Source organism: Episyrphus balteatus, chromosome X, assembly GCF_945859705.1.
Source record: "Episyrphus balteatus chromosome X, idEpiBalt1.1, whole genome shotgun sequence".
NCBI lineage: Eukaryota > Metazoa > Arthropoda > Insecta > Diptera > Syrphidae > Episyrphus > Episyrphus balteatus.
Genome location: NC_079138.1, coordinates 5,915,436 through 5,934,055, shown reverse-complemented (window position 1 = coordinate 5,934,055; position 18,620 = coordinate 5,915,436). Strand labels below are relative to the sequence as shown.

Below are 18,620 nucleotides of genomic sequence, written 5' to 3'. Positions count from 1 at the left end.
TTCGATGTTTGCTGATGAAACTAGGGCCCTGAGGTGTTCGATGTGAAGTGAAAACCCAAGAAACTCTGATTTTTTTTGACAGTTAATTGACATGACTTAGAGTGCCTTGGAGGAGGGAACAACGAACAGATCTATTCTTTTATTCTCACACACAAACGTAGTTTTTTATGAGAAATGGAGAAGCTGTCAATTTTTGGCCTTTCTGGATTTTAGGTTTTCGGGATTTAGGGTATTCTGGATTTTGGGCTTCCTGAACTTTTAATTTCGGGATTCTGTCTGTCTCCCTTATGTTTCTTTATTCATTATTACAGTCTGGATATAACCAGCTATGATTTAGTGTTTCATATATAGGGGCGCCTTTGCAAAAATTAAATTGGTTGGAGGAATATTAGAATTGCTTTAGTCTTTCAAAAGCCATTGGGGCGCCTTGTTTTCCAAAGATGAACGAAGATTTTGGACACCATTGTCCTTCCGGAAGCCAAACAAATTAACTCAAAATTGGGGGGCGCCTTCATTCTTCAAAAAGTTTAAGACAAACAATACGAGCGCCGTTGAAAAAGTAAAATAAAAAAAAATTGGGGCGCCTTTGTGAAAGTAAAAATAAATAAAACATCGATTGGATAGACTTCGTTATTTATATAACTTTTGTAAAAGTTCGGGGGTGCCTGCTGCGCCCCTCAATGCTTGCGCCCCTGGGCGACGGCCCAGGTTGCCCCCCCTAAAACCGGCCCTGTGCTCCGTAAGAAAAATTAAGGCGGATCTCTATAAGCTCAGAATTTACTTATGTCTGCTTCAATGATCTAAGACAGGAACTGAGTGTTATGTTTAAGAGGTGCCTCCAATTTTTTTCTGAACAAAAATCCCATCACCAGAATTTTGTAAAAGGTTTGTTGAGTCCTGCATAATTATGACTTCAACCCTGTTTCAATATGGAAGCAAAAAATAAAAATCCTCTGAACTGCACCAACTATAAGGGAATCAGTCTCTTTTACATCGCTTATCTATAAGAACGGTTAAACGGTTGACGGTCAAAATCAAGCATATGCTGCCGCCGTCAAAAATGAACAATTTAACACTCAATAACGCCTGACGTATTAGAAATAATAAACTTTGATTTTGAAACGTCTTTGTTTAATAGTTGAACTGCTTTGATTCCACAAAAAATTAACCCTTTTTTCACGTTGAATTTAAAATGTTCATCTTCGACACAAAATCATTCTGAATAATAGAGTTAAATCAATGTGGTTTTCATTGATTTTACGTTGTTTATGGTGGCTTTTCCCTCAGTGTAGTAAATAACTTTGTCTAGAAAGGATTTCACTTGCCAACTGCTGACACTGCTAATTTACTATACGTCAACGGATTTAGCTGGCAGATCGATAAAATACACACGTTCTTATGAGAACATGACGGACTCGACGGATGCGGTATATGGGTCGGTCTTCATAAAAACGTGTAGATATATTTTATCGATCTTTCATATGAATCCGGGAGTCTACTTATGTGGTGCAGTGGTATTGACTTTGACGAAGGCGAAATTTTTGGATTGTTTTCTGAAGATTTGAGGTCCCGTTTGCATGATGGTGATTATACATGAAGATTCGACTACGGACTGCAAGGGTTGTAAAAGGACACTTACCTAATCTAAAATTGCAGCGACTGGCCCGGAAAGTTTTCGACTACTGGCAGTAGAGGAAGACCTCTTTTAGAATACCACACTCAAGCGGAAGAGGTCTTTAGACAACTTGACGTGTGAAGCTAGAACTAGCTAACTAAGGATAGAGCTGGCTGAGAAACTTGTTGATTGTATCCCAAATCAAAAATGGATTGTAGCGCTGGTCACACTAAGTAAGTACATGTAAATGCCGTTATTGAACTCGAGGGCAACTTGGTATTATGCTGCTTTACTCACACAAAAAAGCAAAGCTTAATGGCTAACAACTCTCAACCGCATTCTAATATGCGAATTGACCTACAATTTACAGGGATGTCCAACGGTTAAGCAGAGATAATATTTTAGTTTTAAAAATAATACTTTTGGAGACTTTGTCAATTCCTCGCATGAAAAACAAAAATGTTTAGGTGGTGGAAGTTAGGATTTGAATCCAGACCTCTGGCGTCATAATCCATCGCATCGCACCGTTTTGTTTTTTTTTTAGAATTTAAATATTTTCAAAAATTTTTCATTCATGATAACATTTTTTAGAAAAATTACAACTATGCCAGCCCTGCAGAGGGTTTTGACTTGTCAAAATTTGTATGACTTAGCAAGTTTATAATTGATGTGTTGTCATATAATTTAAACAAAAAAATAAAATATAATAAACAAAAAGGAAAAGAAAAAAACTCACCTCAGAATTACTGGTAGCCACTGAACTCAAACTAGGTGACATACCACCCGCCGATGCACCCGGACTTGCATTTGTCATATTACTCGAAAAATGACTTGCACCGCTTGTCCCGCCACCACCGCCGCCACTGCGACCGAAATTATTTATACCGCCGCGATTATTTGTATCAGTATTACTACTGCAAGCCGATTTACATTGGCTACCTAATATTTTCGACGAACTCATATTATTATTGCCACTATTATTGCTCAATGCTAACAGATTACTGGAATTATTATGAAATCCACTGCTTCCACTAAATCCTTTATTGCTAATCGAATTGGCATCACCAATTGAAGTGGAAGCTGCTGAAAAATTTCCAACGCTAAACGGCGATGACTGCATGACATTGGTGTCATTGTCGCGAATTGTTGTTGTTGTTGTTGTAATCATTGGTGAACAATTATTATCCTGGCGATGATTTTGTTCATTGTGAAATGTTGAAATGCCGCCGCTACCAACGGGACGAGAATTATTGTTCGATGCGGATGTAGAGTCCAAAGGATTTTTTCCATTCTAGATTAAAGGTGATAAACAAAAAACCATAGAAATTAAAACATAGAAAAAAAGAAATTAAAACATACAAAAAAAAACATAGAAAAAACATAGAAAAACATAGAAAAACAAAGACAAAACATAGAAATAATAAAAATCATGAGACGATTTATAAGTACATCGAGATAGTACCTAGTTAAAATATTTTCGTAGTCTTAAGCTCTAATTCACGTGAAGTCATAGTACGTCAGAAAAAAAAAAACTGATAAGATTTAAAAGTAGCCATAAACCCATATACAGACACGTGCCACAGAGGCTTATAGCCTAATAAACTAGCTTAAAGGCTACGGAAAAGATACAAAATAAAACACTCACCTGGCGAAATATTTGTTCGTCCCATTCACCAGATTGTTTGAACGATTCACTAAGAAATTGACGAACTTGACTTTTTTGCTTTTGAATGACATGATAACGGGTTGGATTTTCCAATACTGTTCGGACCTAGCAGAAATATAAAAAAAAATTAAACAAAAACAAGTATTAATAAAACTATCTACGCGGGAAAAAAAATATATTAATCCCCTTACTTGTAAAACTTGCGGCGGTACATCCACTCCAATACTCTGAAGTGGAACTTTGAGTGCAGCCGTGGTATTAATACTGTCACGACCCAATTGGTTGTGCTGATGATGCAATGGTGACAAAGTACTGTGATATGTTGTTTGTACCATTGGTTGCATATGAGCTGATTGTTGATGATGATGCTGCGTTGAATGCAATTGCTGGCGTATGATTGCTGATGGCTGAATTTGTGAGGTGTCCATAATCATTGCCGTTGATGATGATGACGACGATGATGACGTCAATGTGCCGCCACTCTGATGCTGGATTGCAATGGAGCGTTTTTCGGCTTCACGCCGTTCAATTTCTTGCTGTTGTTGTTCACGTTGCAGTTGAAGTTTAAGTTGCGTTCGTGATGTTGGCGTTGCAGTTTTAAATGTTGGCCTGAGAGAAGAAAATTATAACAATTATTAGAAATATGTTGGAAACCCTTTTTTTGAAAAAAAAAAAAACAAGTTTGCCTGTCACTCAACCACAAAAACCTAGATCATCTAGAACCCTTAACATTCTAAAAGATCTTACAGGTATTTGGGTTTTAAATCAACTCTGCAAAATTAATTATAATAAGACAACTCATCATGGACAGCCCATCTCAGGACAATTCATCACAGCGATCAGCGATTGTTTAATCAAATCTTGTGACGACTTTTCTCATGAAAGCTTCCCATAATGATTTGTCTTTAATGATATGTGCTGTTATTTATATATAATTGCAAAAGTTCTAGGTGTTAAGGGGGGAAATCCCTCTGGACGACACCTTTTTCAATATTTTTTTATGAAAAACTGAAAGCACTTATTGAAATTTGGAAAAAGACAAGATATTACTGACATTATTAAGTATTGAAAAAATTTTGTTTGAAATGAAAAAATAACAAAATGGCGGCTCTGGAGCCTTTCAAAGTTGACGCCTCTAGTTTACGCCGTGCAATGCACAGGTCCAGGAAATCATATTAAATCAAAAAAGAAATTTTTTTCCGTTAGATGATATTAATACGCATTGCATGAACCTAAATTTATTTTTTTTTAATGAAAAATAAAAATTAGAAATAAAAAAAACGAAAAAAACCATGTTTTTTTTACAAAGAAGTAGTTAAAAAAAATATTTACTATACAAATTTTATTCAACTTTTAGGTTCATGTTGTGGCCAATAAGTTAAGGAGTAATTTGCTTCAAATTTCAAGTCGATAGCTTCATTAGTTTTTGAGTTACATTGCACGGCGCGAAAAAAAACTAGTTTCGAAAAAAATGCGTTTAAAGTTTTCGTTTTCGTACTATAGTAGGTTCGGAGAGCATTGGTTTCGGGACTATCTAGGCACTTTTGAGGCTTCATTTAAGGCTAAGACCACTGAAAATAGTTTCTTCGGTTGATAAATAAATTTATTACGCAAAAAAAAAATAATGCAAAAATAAAAAATTCCAGAGGGATTTCCCCCCTTAAGATGATCAAGATGAGTGAAATCAAAAGACTGGGATTCAATACCAAAAAACAGAGTGAATTCAACGCCATTTACACAATACCCACGACCTACCTAACAGTTTTTCTTGTATTAGGCCTTACAGAAGTTACTTGTGCTTGAGTTATGTTTTCAATAAAGAGAATGATATTGGCTTTTTATCCTTAACAAATTTTCTCAACTTGGATTTAAAATAATCAAATTGGAAAATAAGTTCTTTAACATCGGTACAATACAAAAGCTTTTGTTGCTCTATTTTGAAAATTGGAAATCGATTTATTTATTTTCTAGGCTCTGTTAGCAATATTACACGTTTAATCTGATAAATTAAGATTCTTAAGAGGCCTTGGCAAGATCCAAGGGCCAGAACATAAAACTGGTAGCCAAAGGGCCCACTTTTTATCTGCTGCAACCAATCATTGTTTTTCAACTCACGATTTGTCTATCAGTTGTAGCAATTTCGTAATATCGTTTTTCCTTCAAATAATTTTTTGAAATTATGAAAGATTTGGCTTTCCTGAATCTAAATCTGGTTTCAGAAAAATTCTGGCAAGCACCATTTTTTTTTAAATGATTTTTGAAAAATATGAGTACCTAGTTTGTAGAAAATAACCCTTTTAGATTTGGTTGACCTAGTACGAAAATAAAACTATTAATAATATTGAGCTCAAAATTGGAGCACTTATTTCTCATAACATGATCTATCATATAACACGAAATTTGTATTTATTTATTAAGGTTAACACACATTTTAAAATACTAATTGACAAAAACAACAAAAAATATTTAAATCCTGCAGTTTTTAGTAAATCCCATATGAACAAAAATACCTTAATTAAGGGAAATGTTATGATTTTAACACCCGTTATATTTAAAAAGTCAAATGCGTAAAAATATTTAAAGAAAACTATAGTAAAATACATTTATATACGTGTTTTGTAATTTTATATAATATTTTTCTATTTAGAAATATCTTATCTGTGATGAATCATTCGATACACTGCCTTCTAAATCTTCAAATTTATCTCTCCTAGGAACAAAAGTAAACTTTTGTTATGGTTTTTGATGTGCTGAGTTCGAATCCAAAGTCAAAAAGAATCTAGCACTTCAGGATTTTGAGATATAAGCGTTAGAGAGTCATAAAATCAAGTTTTTGGTCAAAAAATCTTTAAAAAAATACTATATCTCAAAAACAGGAGCTGAATTTTGAATTCGGACTCAAAATCAACATACTAAAATCTATTAGAAAAGTATATTTTTGAACTTGGAAGAAAGAGATATGAATTTTTAATGATCAGTTTCTTTATGGTAATATATGCCAAACCTACTTAACTTACTTAAATTTAGATATCTCGAATAAGAAAAGAGACATTGAGGAGATTGAAACTGAATTTGAAATAAAAAAATAAGTTCTTTTATAAACCGTGAAAATTTTAGTTGAAAAAGTTTACATTACGCCAAAACATTGCGTCGAAAACAGCAAAAAAAATGGGTTTTCGAGATTTTCTAATGGGAATATCCTAAAAATGTGATTCGGAATCAGCACACAAAAATCCTTTATAAAAGTATAGTTTCATAAAAAGGAGGATTTCCTTGCAGACCAGTGTTATATGCAATCTGGTACCGTATAAGCTGTATCTGGTATTAAATTTTCGGCATCAGCTACCAAGTTTTCGGTTTAATACCTGAATTTTTCGGTATCATATCAGATACCGGCTGAGTTTTTGTTATCAGATAATAATTTTTCGGTAAAAGCTTCAGATTTCTTTGTAACCAGCCAACAATTTTTTGGAAACTGGTGATTTTCAGGGATCAGATACTGATTAAGCTTTAGTCTTTCAAAACAAATGGCTTATTCTTTCAAAACAAAATTGCTTAAAAACTATATTTTTAAAATAAAACAATCAATTTTACCCTCCTATCAACGGTGGTAAGCCAATTACTCTCGGTTGTTCAATAACAGGTACATCACCCAAATCAACAATGCTTGGGTCCATTTCCAAGATCATCTCCAAGTCCTTATCAATTCCAACAGTTACTCGAATATTTGTCATTTGTTGTTGTTCTTGTTGTTGATGTTGTTGCTGCTGTTTCTGTTGTTCGTCCAGTTGTTGCCAAGTATTGGTGACTCGGCCTACATTTGGTGAAGACGGTTCAATATCCATTTTATATTCAACATTATTTTCCATAAAAAGCGTAGGATCGATTCCAACTTCAACATTTTGCAAATCTGCCTTCACAGACGAATCAGCTGTCAAACGATCATGAATGACACCACCAGCCTGGTTGTTGCTATTATTGTTGTTATCTACGCCGATCGATTGTGACAAATTTGTAGAATACTTATGTTCTGCTGAATAGGATTCACTACCACTACCGTTAATTTGTCCACCACCACCACTACTGGTGGCAGACATTTGTAAAGTACGCACTCGTCTGAGAAATTCACGAAATTCCTTCAAATTACTGTCTCTCCTCGACGACGATCCTGACTGTGATCTTGATTCTGATCCTTGAGATTGAGATCGCAGGGCAAAATAATGTGACTGATTATCTTGTTGTTGCTGTTGTTGCTGGTTTATTGTTGCTTCAGATGGTTGTTTATTCGATGTAGTAATCATTTTGCGAAAATTCATAAACACTTTTTAAAAAGAAATCAATATTGTTTATCCATCACATTAGATCCCCGTAACATTAGAAAATTCGATAAATTTTTTTTGTTTCTTTGTTTTATGTCGCAAAAATCGTGATTCATTTCGTTCAAGAAAAAAAAAATAATAAGAAAATAGGAGTTTTTGGCGCTTTGCGGTCTTGCTTTTGATTCCCGTCAAAAGGAGATTTCGAAACACACTTCGCGGCTATTTTTTTTTTTAGATTTTTTTTTTCAAATTTTAATAAGAGAGACGCGCGTGCTATTTCTCTATGTCAAAAAAAACGAAACGCACACTTCACCTCGAAATCATTTCATTTTCAAAAAAAAACAGAAGAACAAAATTAAATAAGGAAGACAGATAGATCGTTGAGTTTTGTTCGATACCAGAAACATTTTGTGTCATGAATGAAAAACTTTGCCAAAAAACTAAAACAACGATACAAAAAACAAAAAAAAAAACTTTTTATGCGGTGCTGTGATCAGGTTTTTATGTTTATCAGAAGAAAAAAAAAAAAAAAACACCTAAAATTGGCCTTTAGAAACGCATGCGTTTTGGACTACAATATATTTGTTTGCACAGAATTACAGTAGTGATTGCTAACACTTTGAAAATGTTTTTTTTTTTTTTTTTTTTTGAGTCATTACTAAGTTGATAGAAATAGAATATAAAAGAATACAATTAGACAGACACTTAAATATTCATACAAAATGTAACGATATTTTTTCTGTTTGGTTTCAAAATTCTGGAAGCAAATATTTGAACAAACAAAAAATTGACTTGCAAGTGCGCGTTTTTAAATATTTTCCAAGCGTTTTTATACTGTTTGCAGAATTTTGTATAACAAAATCAGGAAAAGTTGAATGTTCTAAAACAAAACCTTGACCCTTATTGGGAATTTTTTGAGATCAAACAAATTTAAAGAAGTTTGAATCCATTAATACCCGTATAAGAGCTAATATCGTGCCTAGAATTAGCCATAAAATTCTATTTAAAAAAATACTAATAGAATACAGTGGGTCAAAATCCCAAAAATCCGAAATCCAAAAAAAAAAAAAATTATAATCCTGAAAATCCAAAATCCTTAGAGCCAATTATCCAGAAAATTCAAAATCCAGAAATTCGAAATCCCGAAAACCCGGGATAGTGAATACCCAAATCCCGAAAGCTCATAATTCTGAAAATTAATATCCAAAATTTTTTATTTAATAAATTTTCCGGATTTTGATTTCGGAAAAATAATTCTAAGTGTAAAATTAAGAAGTAGGTAAAGGCGACAAAAAAAAAAACAATGTAACAATTTTGATAAAAAATTCAGTTTTTCTATTTCATATTCGGGATTTTGGCCTTTCAGGATTTTGGAATTTCCAGGTTTTCGTTTTTCAGGATTGTACGTTTTTTTTTAATAATTCAATTATTGGTTTAATTGTCGGTTACTTTCGCTCGTCACTGTATGTGTGCGATAGAGTAATAATCTGCAAATATATTGTTCCTATATTTTTCATTTCCATATATAAAATATATCGTTTAACTAAATCATTATTTTGCAGAATTTATATTCCCTAATATTATTTTTTTTTTTTTTTTATAAATTTTGTCATTTCAATAAGTTGAACTTTTGAAATAAAAGAAATCTTTTATATCTTTTAGGCTGTTTTTTTTTTTTTTTTTGTCATTGAACTTGAACTTGGAAATTTTCTTCTTAATTTTGTCTACAATTTTTTCTAAAAGAGCCATCAAAATAACAATATAGAAACATATATTTATTGAGAGAGGAGAGGTACGACTGTCCCGAATCTCTCAATTATTTATGTTAACTGCTGGGTCGTACGTACTAGTTGATTTTTTTTTTTTTTTTTTAAGTTAGTTAAAAAATATTTTGAAACGCCAATTTTTAGAAAATAAACACAACCCATTTCAGTGGAAAAAGAATACTACGAAATTTTTAAAGTTGGTTTGGGGCGAGTAAAATATATTTTTTTATTACAGGGGTTTTTGTTGGAATTTAAACTTGCGAAATTTGGTATTTTAGGGCAATTTAAGGGTTCTTAAAAAAAAATTGTATTCCATATTTCTCTCCTTTTCTCGATCTGAAGCAATTATGTTTAAAATTGGTAGTTATCTTAAAAGTTTAGGAGAATTTCCTAGAGAGAAATTGAAACTTTATTTGTACTATCCAAAATTATGGGTTGCTGTTAATGATTAGTACCTACAAAAAAGATAATCTTTAAATAAAAAAACTTATTAACTTATAAAAATCTTTTTTATTAAATAATGGGGTAGCTTTTGAAAGTCTTCCTAACCTCAGGCAAATAAATCACAAAGCAAAAAAAAGTCCTTTCCATTCTTGCAAATTAATAACACCGACACATGAATGGTTGAGAGCTAGTCCTTGCTCTTTCAGAGGTTGTCTCATGTATGACATGTCGTGCCACAAAATTTATTTGATTTTGTTTTATGACTTATGAGTGAACCTAATGGGTCTTTCTAACATTTACATGGATCAATATTTAGAAGTCAATGCATGATAAATTCATCAAGGTAGACCATATTATTTTATATTAATCGTAAACTTGCAAAAAATATTGCGAACCGGATGTGTAATAAAAATTGTTCGATAACAATCTTCATAACATTAAATTCACATGATAAATAAAATGTACGTCAATAAATTTATTTGAATCAATAGCAAAAAACAAAAAAAAAAAACAACAATATCTACTTTTCAGTTTTGTTTAAATACACAAACAAAAGGTCTTAAAATCTCTTCAATCTTTAAACTTGTATATAAAAATATATCATACATATTATACTTGTTGGTGTTATCTTATAGGTTCTACAATTTTGTTGATAAGAAAATATTAAAAACAAGAGTACTGCATACATACTGATATGCATTCGAGTACACAAGTACATAATACTTTTGGATTGTGTGCAAAACAAAAAACCAAAAAAATTTGCAGAAAGGAATCTGCCTGTTTGCCAATAAAATGATATAACGTGGTTTTACAGCCATCAATACTTCTTTAAAGATTTATTGAAACAAACAATCAAATATGTTTGTTGAGTTGTCATTTTTGTCCTTTTAAGGTTATCCGTTATCCCATGCGTACAGCATTATTTTATTCTCCACGAAAGAGGGTTGAAATCGCATAAAAAACACATGATTTTTTGGCTCCTTTAATTATTATTTTCATGCATTAAATTATCAAAGCGTTTTTAATAAACGTTTTGGCATTTGGAGAGAGAGAGAGAGAAAGAGAGAGAGAGAGAGAGAGAGAGAGAGAGAAAAAGCCCGATTGTGTGTCTATTAATTCACTTCACCATTTTCATTTAAAATTATTACTGTCATGCCATCCTTGTAACTTTAATCTGTATTACGGATTGCCAACTATTAATTGATATTTGATAAATACTGACATTTGGTATTTTAAAACCTTACTTACGGGAAAACTACGATCAACTTTTTAATGGATTTTTTTTTATTAAATATGCAATAATAACGGTTGCTATCATTCTCATGTTTCCAAGACTTTTTTTTTAAATTAATTAATAAGATTTCAAAATTCAATTTTTTTCAACTACACTGAGGGAAAAAACAAAATGTAAAATGTAATATGGTCAATGTTGATTTAACGTTGAAAAAACTAACATGAAACATCTTTAAACTAAATTGGAGACAACGCACAAAATTTTTCGATTTTTATCGCACTTTAGCTTTTGTTGCATTTTATCACCTTAATTTTCAACAGTGAGATAGCACGGTGATAAAGCATTCGCCTAGAAATCCAAGAGTTGTAGGTTCAATCCCCATGGCTGCCAATTTTTTCTTTTTTTTGAAGTTATACTTCTTATGGGACGGTGGGTATGAAAATTTGTTTTTTGACAAGAATGTCAAACGGATTATGACGCGATCGCCATCTCCGAGACAATTGGGAAGCAGGGCTGTCATTTCACCTTTAGAGTTGGTACACAGAGAAAAAATAAGGCAGGGATGACTATGCTTCTGGTATATTTAACTTTATTTCTGGTATATTCAACTTTATTCTGATTAAATATACTAGAAGTAAAGTTATCCCTGGCGTTATGTTTTCTCCGTGTAGTCCTTTAGTATTTAAAAATGCAGTACGCCGCAGTACAATAAAATAAAAACACACAACACGTGGCAAGTTGCATGTTTCATGTCCCAAGTTGCATGTGGCAAGTACCATGTGCCATAAAACATGGTGCAAGTGCATGTGGCAAGTAGCACGAGGCATTTAGTATGCAAAATGTGGCAAGTTGTATGTGGCAAGTTGCATGTAGCAAGTTGTATATGTGGCAAGTTGCATGTGGCAATTTGCATGTAGCAAGTTGCATATGTGGCAAGTTGCATGGGGCAAGTTGCATGTGGCAAGTAAAGAGTGCGACTCATGAGTGAGAAGTATAACTTCAGTCGCGTTTACATGTGTACACACACTCTTTTTTTTATTTAAATTGATGCTTTTTTCAAAGTTGAAACAACTTTGATTTAAGTATGTTTTGTAAGTGAAAACCACTTCGAACTAACGATGTTCTACTTTGATTTTAAAATTTTCGTCTTCAACGCAAAATCATTCCGAAAAATAGTGGTTTTCGTTGATTTTAAGTTGTTTTTTCAATCAGTGTATTAGCTGATAGTTATAAATCGCTATCTATGAGGGTATTTTTGAATCGAAATTGGTTACAACTCATCCGCGCAACTGAAACAACAACTGTCAATGAATAATTCTTGAATTATTTTGTAATATACACTGAGGGAAAAAATAAATTGAAGTTGAAACGTCGTTGTTTCAAAGATGAACTACTTTGATTTATGTGACTTTAAGATACGAAACCATCAAAAATTAACAATTTTTCCACGTTGATTTTAAAATGTTCATCTTCAACGCAAAATCATTCCGAATAATAGTTAAATCAATGTGGTTTTCATTGATTTTACGTTGTTTTATTGTGGCTTTTCCCTCAGTGTACCTATATATTTTTAAGCCATAAATCAGATTTCATCTCACGGATTTTTGAAATAATAAGAATGATTACAGAAAAATTGTTTACCTAAACCAACCTAACTAACTGGATTTGAATGTTTTAAATTGAAATTGCAATTATTTTAGAATTGAAAATACATTTTTGAACCACCACTTGCATTAAAGAGGTTTATAGAACAATATAAATAGGTCCAAGTTGAATTTATCTCAAAATAATTCTATTTTATGTATCAAATTGGGCCAAACTCATACTCGTAGTTGTTGTTTAACTAAAACTGTTGTTTAACTAAACTCGAATTTTTCTTAAAAGCTTCTTAAACTGTGTCTATGAATACGCCCCATTGACTTTAATTTAAGACCTTAATATTTTAAATTAAAGAAATTTCCTTAAAAGTAAGAATTTTTTTTTTTCAAATCTACTCCGGAAATTTTGGATTTGCTCCACTTTTTTTTCAAATTTGCTCCAAAATTTCATGACTGAGTATTTAGTATTTATTTAGACAAAAATATCTTACAGGCTACTTGAAAATAACTCACATAAATAAAAATAAATATATATGGGTATGTACATTAGGGTGTGTCAAAATGCAAAAGTATGGAATTTTCAAATGTAATAGCTTTTAAAAGTTGCATTGCTTATCTAAATTAAATCCTGCGTTTACAATTTTCATTTTAATTAATATCTTTGGCTCGCTCAAAATATAGGAAGAAATCGAAGAAATTTGGATTTTCAGAGGTTTTTGAAACATATGTTTGGATACAAAAAAAAAAACATATTTAATATTTTTAGTCTTTCACGTGAAAGATAATTGATATAAAGATAAAACTTTTAAGCTTATATTTGTTGGAATTGAACACTTAGTAAAGAAACTGCGAAATAATAAGTGAATAAAAAAAATCATTTTTTCATATAAAATCGTTTTTTTCTTAACAACTTCAACCGATTTGAGCGAGCCAAAGGCGAATGATATTATAAACTTTTTTGTACACATTATTAAATCTCAGACCCTAATACAACTTTTGACCACTATTACATTTGAAAATTAGAGTATACTTTTTTTTCCCATACAAAAGTGACACACCCTAATGTACATAGTATTTTGCTTATTTCAAAAATTAATTATAAAATGACGTTGTAGATTACATTTAAGGGTAGAACGATTACTATGAAAGTCAAAATCAAAAACACAAGAAATACGATTAACTTCACGGAAACAGCGAGTTACTGGCTCATTTTTGGCATAATTTGTCCTATGATCGCTTTCAAAAAATAAAAATCTTGTCCTCAGAGGACGAATTAGAGCATACAAATCAATTAAAGACAGAAGCGAAGAACAATTAATACGATAAGACAAAATATCACTTACAAACAATACAGAGTACATTTTTCTACGGTTTTCGAGTGACTGAATATCAATTAGCTTACATCTAGTTTAATAAGAGGGCATTTCAATATTCCAACCAAGTTTCCAAATAACGAACCTAGTGAACTTTTTCTGAACTTTTTCAATTCTAGTAGAATGAATATTGTAATGAGGGTTCCATATAACACATCCATACTCTAAAATAGATCTGACATAAGCATTATACAGGCATTTTAGAGTATAGGGATCAGTAAAATCAGATGAATTACGTTTTATGAAACCAAGTATGGTGTTAGATTTTGCAATGATGTATTCGATATGTTTTATAAAGTTTAATTTACAATCAAATATTATTTTATTCAAAAACTCTTTCTAGAATATTATTGTTTATTTTTTGTAGTCGAAATTGATTGGATTGGCAATACGCGAAAAAGTAAAACACTGACATTTGGAGGCATTCAAAAACAAGTCATTAATGGTGCACCAATTAGTTAAACAATCAAGAGACGATCTTGGAGTAGATTGCAGTCGCGAGAGGATTTAATGCTTTTAAACAATTTAAGATCGTCCGCAAAAAGAAGGCGGTGTGAGTTTTTAAAAACGTTAGGCAAGTCATTAATAAAAATCAAGAACAATAACGGTCCAAGATGACTACCTTGCGGTACGCCAGAGGTTACCAAAAAAGGAGAAGATTGAATCTTATCTATGGAAATAATTTGATAACTTTTCGTTAAGTAGGAAGAAAGCCATGATAGCACTGCAGAGTGAAAACCTGCACTTTTTAGTTTAGATATTAGTATCAAATGATTCACTCTATCGAACGCTTTGGCAAAATCTGTGTAGATGACATTAACCTGAAAACCTTCTTCTAGTTTATTGAGGACATAATTTGAAAATAGATCAAGATTGGTGGAGGTCGATCTTCCCCCCACAAACCCATGTTGGTAAGGCGATATTATTTCTCTGAACCAAAACGATAATTTATCGTATACAATCTTTGACTGAGGTTCGAACCATAGTTGTAATGCTACGTGGATGATAAGGCTTCATTATCTAACTGCAGCCAATCCAAAAGGAGGATTTTTAGTTTTTAACCGGTATGTATTGTACGTGTGTAGGTTCATATGTTCAACTATAGCTTCTAGGCTGCTTGTCGCAATTTGACAAGTGAGGTATCAGTGTAAGCTTCCTGCTCGTTTGCTTGTTACAAGCTATGCGGCATAACATAAAGTTAAATATGGCACCCTCTAGAGGTGCAATAATGAACCTCTACCATAATAAGAAAATTCCTATATTCTAAGAGTATTATGAACATTACAAACAATTTTAGAAGTTTTTGTTTTATTCTTTTTAGAGAGTTATTTTGGAGTTTTAGTTTTTGAACTTATTTTTTTAATAAAATAAATTATACAATAAAAATTGTAATGATTTGATTATTTTTGTTATAGAATCTCTTATAAATAGAGTTTAAGTAAGCCGACTTTTTAATATATTAAAAAAGAGGACTACATAAATTTAATAAGTTTCGTTCAGTTTCGTTTCGTTTCGATTCAATTTTTTTGCGAACAGTATGAAATATATGCTCAAACAAAAAAAAGATAAGCTTTTCGTTTAATTTGAAGACGGTACGATAACTTTCTTTGAATATAAAATAAAAATGACATCAATGACGCGTTGATCAGTTTCACGCAGCCTTTAAAAGCTTTATCATGATCTGTCTTAACGATAACTATGACGTCGTTGCCAATATAAGTATAAGGTGACAATATGAAAGAAAAAAAAAAAAGTGATTTTAAATTGCTTAGCTCCTTTGAAATGATTGTTGAGACCCCAAATAAACTAGTTAATTTAATTTTTTTTTTACATGTATTTGTATTTACTTGCGTAGATATACAATAAACAAACATTTATACAAATTTGCAACCACACGTGATCGATTAAAGTTGCAAGAAAAAAATTTTTTTTTTAAGCAAGAGGCAAAAATATTCATAGAGAATAGATTCACTTACTCTACGCCGCGCTGTTGTCGCTCTTTAAAAGGAAGGTTCAAAATATGACACCTTCTCTTCTTCTTTCATAAGCACTTAATTTCTATAAATTAATTTTCAATATAAAGATAAATAAGAAGATTTTAATAAACTTACACTTCATCTGGAGGTGGAATTCGAGATTTCAACTCATAAAATTCCATACTTGATGCATTTAAGCCATTTGAACCTCTTATCGTTGTCATTTCTTCAAGATAATCGATATCAAAATCAAAACCCAAATCAATTCCGGACTCTGCCATGATTCTGAGTTTGATTTTTTTATTATTTTTAACGATAAATTAAAAAAAAAAAACAAATCAAATTTTCAATCGTTGGCAAGGTTACCGGTCTTTCCTCGTTGTTGAATGTATATTTTGATCAATTTTTTCCTCTTTTTGTTTTTGTCAGGAAAACATTTTTCTTCATTAACAAACACACGCGAATGCAACAAGTTTTATCTTAAAAAAAAAAAACAGATGATCAAGAGAAATCAGTCATTACAAAAAAAAAAAGATAAATTAAAAAAAAAAATACGCGCTCCATAAAAAAAAATCGAAGAATTTCACCAATCATCAACAAAAACACAAAATGTTACGATGACTCTCTCACTCTTCAATTCATTTCTTTTTTCATTATTTATTTATTTAAATTGGGTTATTTTCTTTCAATTAAAGCGCAAAGCAAACCACGATCATCAACAACCAACTAGAAATCGACTTCCTTCGATACCCCCGATGATGGTGGTGGTCGGTCAACAAGACAGTTTTGACAGTGTAACTCTTTTGAGATACACTAACCGCGAAGGGAAAATTATTCACAACACAGTAAATAAAATAAATATTTAATATGAACAAAAAAAAAAAAAATTCTATACAATGTATAGAAGTCTGAAACTCGAATCACACAACCAAACCATTACTAGCGCAAGCAACCATACGCAGGAAGGCAGACATTTTTTCATACAATCAGAAGTTAGATAGTTAGAGTTTAGCTTTAGCGTATAATGAGCGTAAATGGAGCGGTGACGGTGGTGTGTCTGTGCCTGTGCCTATGCCGCAGCGGCGACGACGCGTTTAAGTTCGATCTATAAATTGCTAAGGCGAAAATATGTGGAATTAAATTGGCAAATCACTGAAGTTAATTGTTCTTGCGAAGCAGCGCCATCTATGCGTAATGTGATCATTGATCTTTCAACGAAAGATATAAGACGACGAAAAATAAACAATTTTAATTTATTAATTAGGTACATCAACAAAAAGCAAAAAGGCTAATAGACAACGGAAGCACAAACAAAAAAACACGACGACAGAAAATGTTAGAAAAATTATTGTATAATTTCTTTTAAAAAATTCAGAAATAAGATACAAAAAAAAAACGCATATTTTGTAGGTAGTCTCGTATACACAGAGTTTAAGTCAAGAAAAAGATAACAAGAAACATTTGTACTTGTCCCATCAGCAGGGAGTAAAGGGGGAGGATTTTTTTTTTAAATTAAGAGAAAAAAATATCCATTAAGCAACAACAACAACAACAACAACAACAACATTACGAGAAAAGCTTCAACGTCGAACATATATGACTCTGAATCTTGTTTAGTGTGTGTGTTTTTTTATCTGGTTTATTGAAGCTTTTTGACTTAGTAGAGATGGAGATCAATGTAGAGCCAACAATCCCAGAGCTCTTTTTGTGTTTTGACAGAGCCGAATATTAGTTAATTCAGTGAGGAGTCAAATGCGGGGGAACTGAAAAAAGCTTGTGACGTCAGCAAAGTTTGGATGCAGTATTTAAGTCACTGTTTGATGAGTCATAATTTGTTTTTTGCGGGGGGCGCCTGGAACAAGTCGTTCCCAAGATATTGAGAGTTGCGGGCTTTTTTTTTTGAAATAGTGAAAACCCCACAAAACCAAATATTACGCATTTGTACTTAGGGTGAATCCGCTCTTCAATCCAAGCTTAGCTGACGGACGTCACAACTTTTTATTCCAGATTATTGACTGAACTAGTATGTTTATGATTTATACAAATATGTATTTTTTTAAAACCTTAAAAGGTCTCCACTTTTTTTTGCACAAAATTAAAATGTTTTTGCATTTTTTTGAGAAAATAAAGCGCAAATTCTCTTAGAAAGAAATAAAACAGAGAAAAATAGTGTAAAATTTTCGAATTGTCTCGAAACCGCTGTCGTTTGTGCCTACCGACTTTTAAGTTAACAAAACTCTATTTGTCCAAAGGAATTCACGGAACTACATTTTTCAGAATGAGAAAATTATCAAATTTCTTTCTGATAAAGGGGTACTCGTGTACCCATTGTAGTTTATTAAATGCCGCATTTGAGATACTTTAAAGTAAAGCGTTAAGCTGTATGGCCGGCGAGCTTTTATAACTACTCTTTGCCGGTTTTTTTCGATTTTGATTGTGTTGTAAAGTTAAATAAACATTTTTTGTGGTGTTGGTTTGGTATCTTGTATCTTTCGAATTTTTACTCAATTTTACTCAATTTTTGATTATTTAGTCTGGCTTCTGTACGCAAGTAGATTGCTTGATAACTTTTTTTCTATAAATATTTTTGTAATATTAAAAGGGTAAATTTTCTTTTCGTAAAAAAAAA

General features: G+C 31.9%; 1 protein-coding gene across 2 annotated transcripts in view; it reads right to left on the bottom strand.

Moving 5' to 3' along the window:
• LOC129920742 (uncharacterized membrane protein DDB_G0293934) overlaps nt 1-16,853 on the bottom strand; it is a 71,546-nt gene extending 54,693 nt beyond the window's left edge. Inside the window, exons 1-4 of one of the 2 annotated variants that reach the window (XM_056002338.1) lie at nt 16,127-16,853; nt 3,473-3,890; nt 3,261-3,386; nt 2,352-2,906 (exon numbers count right to left, since the gene is read on the bottom strand). In XM_056002338.1, coding sequence (XP_055858313.1) covers nt 2,352-2,906; nt 3,261-3,386; nt 3,473-3,890; nt 16,127-16,272 — 1,245 coding nt within the window. In that variant the 5' untranslated portion in view covers nt 16,273-16,853. Of the gene's footprint in view, nt 1-2,351; nt 2,907-3,260; nt 3,387-3,472; nt 3,891-6,875; nt 8,036-16,126 lie in introns of those variants that run through there. The other variant, XM_056002337.1, reaches the window with a different exon arrangement.
• Nucleotides 16,854-18,620: the final 1,767 nt, after the last annotated feature.